General features: G+C 52.2%; 1 protein-coding gene across 1 annotated transcript in view; it reads right to left on the reverse strand.

Moving 5' to 3' along the window:
- The window catches only part of CACNA1A (calcium voltage-gated channel subunit alpha1 A), a gene marked incomplete at both ends in the record, with an annotated part of 213,447 nt that overhangs the window by 72,582 nt on the left and 134,788 nt on the right, over positions 1-6,077 (reverse strand). Inside the window, one exon of the mRNA XM_021708598.1 lies at positions 5-158. Within this exon, the coding sequence (XP_021564273.1) occupies positions 5-158 (154 nt within the window). The remainder of the gene's footprint in view (positions 1-4; positions 159-6,077) is intronic.

The raw sequence follows: 6,077 nt of genomic DNA on the forward strand, positions 1-6,077 counted from the left end.
GGTCGTGGGGCGCCGACTCCGCGGTAGCCAGTTTGTTGTTCTTCATGTTGTCGATGTCCTCGGCCAGGGGCGGCTCTGGGCGGCCCAGGTCCTGCTGGATGGGCCGGGTGGTCGACAGGTTGGGCCCCGACATGGGCATCCCCGAGCCCTGGTTCTCTCTAAGGGAGGCAAGGAAAGAGAAGCCCAGCCTGGTCAGGATGGTGGGGCGACAGACCCCATCCCACTCACGCTCAACCGTGGAGGCGTCTGTCCCAAAGGCCCCCAGTGCCCAGCACCAGGACGGCCATTCCACAGCCGTTCACGGACCAAGGCCTCAACTCGTCCGTGTATAGGCGTCCCTGAGTCCTTGTCCGCTTTCTTGCCCTTCTCTTTCTGAAATGGGGTCTTGCTCTGTCGCCCAGGCTGGAGGGCAGTGGCACGCTCACAGCTCACGGTAGCCTCGACTTCCTAGGCTCAGGCGATCCTCCTGCCTCAGCCTCCCAGGTAGCTGGGACTACAGGCATGTGCCACTAAGCCTGGCTAATTTTTTGATTTTTTTTGTAGTGATGAGGTCTTGCTATGTTGCCCAGGCTGGTCTCAAACTTCTAGGCTCAAGCGATCCTCCACCTCAGCCGGCCAAAGTGTGCTGGGATTACAGGTGTGAGCCACTGTGCCCAAACCTCTTCATGGCTTTAGATGCCTGTAATGTGTATGTCTCCTCTCCACGTTTTAGTTAAGGGAGGCAAGCCACATACACACAAAACCATAGTGGAGAAAGTAACACTAGACACAATAACAGCGAAGTCCCCAAGGGCTGTTGTACGCATGTGACTTGTAATAATGTCTTAATCTTCAGTCCTAGGGGGAACAATTACTAGTACCATTCTAGAGATGAGGAAACTGAAGCTCAGAGAAGTCAAGTCTCTTGCCTAAGGCCACACAGCTGGTGAATGATCAAGACAGTTTCTCACAGGGACAGTTTCTCACAGGGGCAGTTTCTCACAGGGGCAGGGATTGAGAATGAGCGGGTGGGCACTTGGCTTCTCAGGGAAGGCCCCCTGCAGGGGGTGACAAAGGAAGGAGACAGGAGGAAGCTGCCAGAGAAAGGCCAGGGAAAAGCACTCCAAGAAGGGAGGAAGCCAGTGCAAAGGCACTGGGGCAGAGTTGAGCTTGTTGAGTTCCAGAAGCAGCAAGGAGGTGGGCATGGCTGGGGGTGGAGAGTTGGGGAGAGGAAAGGGCTGGAGTTTGGTGCCTCAATTACCCAAGTAATTAACACTCCACAGCCAGAGAGGAGAAGCAAAGCATCTGTGTGCCCAGAGCATTTGGATGAGGTGAGAAAAACACTAAAAAAGCTAAGTTTTCACTGGATTTTTGCATCGCAATGCCACTGGGACATCAGCTCTCAGAGGCAAGGGGGCTCATCTATTTATTCAAAAAACATTATTATTATTGTTGAGTTGGAGTCTCTCACTTTGTCACCCAGGCTGGAGGACAGTGGCAGGCTCACGGCTCACTGCAGCCTCAACCCCCTGATCTCAGGTGATCCTCCCATCTCAGCCTCCTGAATAGCTGGGACCACCATGCCTGGTCACATGCCTGGCTAATTTTGTGATTTTTTTTTTTGTAGAGATGAGATCTCACTCTGTTCCTCAGGCTGGTCTCAAACTCCTGGGCTCAAGCAAACCTCCTGCTTCAGCCTCCAAGTGCTGGGATTACAGGTGTGAGCCACTGCACCTGGCCAAAGGTTTATTTTTCTTTCTCTTGTTGGCAGCCGAGTTTTCTTCTTCTTCTTACTTTTTTTTTTGAGTTGGGGTCTCACTCTGTCACCCAGGTTGAAGTGCAGTGGCATGATCACGGCCACTGCAACCTTGACCTGATGGACTCAGGCAATCCTCCTGTCTCAGGCTTCCAAGTGGGTGGAACTACAGGCACAGGCCACCACTCCTGGCTAATTTATTTTTTTGTAGAGACGAGGTCTCGCCATGTTGTCCAGGTTGGTCTCGAACCACTGGGCTAAGGCAACCCTCTTGCCTCCGCCTCCCAAAGTGCTGGGATGACAGGTGTGAGTCACCACTCCCAGCACAGCCAAGTTTTCAATGCCCAGCACAGGGGCCCAGCATGTGGTAACTGCTGGGCAACTCACTGTCCAATGATAAATGAATGTGCCCCATTTCCAGCTGAGGACACTGCGGCCCCAGGAGAGATCCCATGGGCCCAGACCTCCCATCCATCCCTGTGTCTCCAAGTCACAGACACCCCAGGTCCTGCCTCCTTCCATCTGCAGACTTATCCCCAGCTGGACAGAGACTCGTTCAGGAGTCGCAGCCCTGGTGAGGGCTACAACTACAGTCCCCAGGACAGCACAGGCCTGGTACCCTAGCCCAACCTGGAGTCCACAGATCCACGGAAAAGTCAAACAAAGGTGGGTTTCCCTGAAGGGCGTCCTGCTGGCTAGACCACCGGCGCCCTCTTCCTCTTTGATTTTTGCATTTTAGCTCGTGGTGTTTTCAGTGAGCAGACGAGGCAAGGTAATTTATCTTCAGACCAAAGCAGGCAGGGAGGATGCTTCTATTAATACTTTCTGGAAGGAGAAACTGAGGCAGTAACATTGTATCTCGGAGACCACGAGGGAGAGGGATAGGTCCAAGAACAGCTGTCCCTTCTCAGTGACACGAGTGGGTCAGAGATGGACACTCTGGAGCACAGAGCCACCCGGGTTTGAGTCTCTGTCTCTGCAATGACACTTCATAGCTGTGTGATCTGATCAATCCCTCTGAGCCTCAATTTCTTCCTTTTTATTTATTTGTGTTTTTTCTTTTTTCTGCCCTGGATATGAACCCGGGACCTCTTGCAGTCAAAAGTCCTCTCATTTTTATTAATTAATTTATTTTTGATTTGAGGGTCTCACTGTCACCCAGGCTAGAGTGCAATGGTACGATCCTGGTTCACTGCAGCCTCAACTTCCTGGGCTCAGGTGATCCTTCCACCTCAGCCTCCTGAGTGTGTGGGATGACAGGCACACGCCACCACGGCTGGCTCATTTTTTTTATTTTTTATTTTTTGGTAGAGATGAGGTCTCACTAGTTTGCCCAGGCTGGTCTCAACTCCTGGGCTCAAGTGATCCTCCTGCCTCGGCCTCCCAAAGTGCTGGATGACAGGCGTGAGTCACCATGCCTGGCCCCTCTCATTTTTAAAGTGGGGATAATAGGAACAGAACCTTCCCTGTATTCTGAGGACTGAGGTCACAATCCTGGAGCCCACCTGCTGTGCAAACCCTGTTTTGCTCAGCATCCTTCCTCGTGGTGACCTGGGAGTAGTGGCCTCACTATGTCGCTGTGAGAACCAACTGTGCTAATGAGCTGAGAGTCACAAAGGATTATCCCCAGGCCTCGACTTGACTCCTAATGGGATTTGTCTTGCTGGATTTTGTACTTGCTGAGGACGGGTGACCCCTTTATCTCTGCCAATTTCTCCCTTCTAGAATGGGAATGTCCTACGCCTGTCCCACCATTGTGTTTTGTAATTAATTATTATTATTGTTATTTTTTGGTAGAGATGAGGTCTCACTACGTTGCCCAGACTGTTCTTGAACTTCTGGGCTTAAGCGATCTTCCCATCTTGGCTTCCCAAAGTGCTGGGATTACAGGTGTGAGACCACCGTGCCCGGCCTCCACCATTGTATTTCGGAAATACACAAAGGTAACTTGTTTTGTAGTTTCTGAGTCCCCAGATGGAGAAGAGTTTTGCTCCCAAACAGATCATACCCACAGCTTTGCTCATTCCAGATTAAGAAGGTTTAGAAGCTGAAATCAGATCCTGCGGGTTCCAGACCTACCCGGGCAACTTGGCGAGGCCTCATCTCTACAATAAATCAAAAAATCAGCCGGGCGTGGTAGCGCATGCCTGTAATTCTGGCTACTCGGAAGGCTGAGGTGGAAGGCTCGCCGGAGCCCAGCAGGTCGAGGCTGCGGTGGCCATTAGCGGCCACTGCACTCCAGTCTGGGCAACAGAGTGAGACTCCAACTCAAAAAACAAAACAAAACTCTAGAAGCTGAGATCTGGGGCTCCTGAGCTGCTGCCGTGATAGGTTAAGACTTTTGGGGATGTTGGGATGGGATGAATGTATAATGTATGAGGACAGGTGGGAATTCTGGGGGTCACAGGCACTGTCATGGTTGGGTGGTGGCCCTTCAGAAGATATGCCCACCCAGGACCTGTGAATGTGATATTGTTTGGAGAGAGGATCTTTGCAGACGGAACTGAGCCAAGAATCTCAAGAGGAGATCATCCTGTGTTAGGGTGGCTCTAATTCCAGTGACAAGTATCCTCTCAAGAGGCCGGGTGCAGGGACTCACGCCTATCATCCCAGCACTTAGGGAGGCCAAGGTGAGACCATCACTGAAGAGCAGGAGTCTGAGACCAGACTGGGCAACATAGCGAGATTTCATCTCTACCAAAAAAAAAAAAAATTAGCCATATATGGTGGCATGCACCTGTAGTCCCAGCTATCCAGGAGATTGAGGTTACAGTAAGCTACAATTATATCACTGCACTACAGCCTGGGTGATAGTCTGAGATCCTGTCTAAAAAAAAGAAAACGGGGTGATAAATAACTTGGGGTGCATGAAGTAGGGATACTAGGGCCCATTGGGGGTGCCAGAAGCATCAGAATGGAAAAGAATGAGGTGCCCTCTGCCCCCCAACGCAGGACACACTGTGAGGCTCAGAAGTCCAGCATCTCTCTCCCTGCTTCCCTTGGGGAGCAGGTTGTCATAGCAACAGATGCAGGTGGAACTAGGATTCGAAATCCAATGTGAAGCCTAGAGTGGAGCAGGCCATGGCAAAAGCTCCCCTTGCCCACCCCAGGACCAGCAGGAGCTCTGAGCGCCACATTTTTTACTGCGAGCCTCACTCAGGTCACCCTGGGGAGCCACTGGACCCAACCGCCTGGTGTGGGAGATCTGGGGTCACCAGCCACCGAATTACACAAATTGGAATGTGCATCGTCCAGTTCTCACCGGGGTGAGCCAGGGAAAGCCAGAAAGAGGGAGCAGAAACGGGGGCGAAACACGGTGCATCAAAAGAAAAAAGAGGGGACAGAGAGTCAGCTTCCTCCGGAATGAGAAACACAGGCTGTGTCTGCAGAAAGTCCCAAGGAGTCACCGCAGGGGAGAGAAGATGCACCAAGCCGACCTCTGAGGGTCATTGGCTCTGTGACTAAATAGAGAACGGATGTGGCTTTTTATTATTTTACGTTTGCAGAGTTTTAGAGTTGGGATCTCACTCTGTCACCAGGCTGGAGGGCAGTGGCACGAGCACTGCAGCCTCAGACGATCCTCCTGCCTTGGCCTCCCGGCTAGCTGGGACTATAGGCATGTGCCCCCATGCCCAGCTGATTTTTTGAAGCGGTAAGGTCTTGCTATGCTGCCCAGGCTAGTCTCGACTTCTTGGGCTTAAGCAAGCTTCCCACTTCGGCCTCCCGAGTAGCTGGGACTACAGGCACATGCCACACATCTTTTTTTTTTTGAGTTGGAGCCTCACTCTGTTGCCCAGGCAGGAGTGCAGTGGCACAATCACGGCCATGGCAGCCTCGACCTGCTGGGCTCAGGCAATCCTTCTCTTTTGTTTTTTTAAAAAGCCAGATGAATGACTCCTCTTGGATGTTTCCCTCTGAAAGTGCTGGAATCCTCATGAGTTTTATTTCCACTGAGCACGATTAGCGTGTTTTTATCAGTCCCATGACAGCACCTCTCCCTGCAAGGGTGTTGGAGGCATCTGTTACTGGGAGGGGTAGCCGTGCTCCCCAGGGGCTGAGCAGCGGAGGCTGGCGGAGAAAGCGGAAGGGGGTTTTCTTCTTCTGGAGGCGGGAGGGCAGGGACCATCGGTGGGATTTGGGCAGGCTGGGTCCCTATCAGGGTAAGGGCTGCCCTGGGAAAAGGCCTTTCTCTTCTCTGGGCCTCAGTTGCCCCATCTGCGAAAAGGAATTAGACTGGATACTCCAAAGGCTATAGGTCTAAAGTCGCTTTTCTTCTTCTTTTTGCAATCTCTGTGGCACCCCGGCAGGAGTGCGGTGCCACGACCATGGCTCGCTGCAGCCT

Source organism: Carlito syrichta, unplaced genomic scaffold (genome assembly GCF_000164805.1).
Source record: "Carlito syrichta isolate Samal-C Ts95f unplaced genomic scaffold, Tarsius_syrichta-2.0.1 Scaffold143017, whole genome shotgun sequence".
In the NCBI taxonomy this organism is placed as follows: Eukaryota; Metazoa; Chordata; class Mammalia; order Primates; family Tarsiidae; genus Carlito; species Carlito syrichta.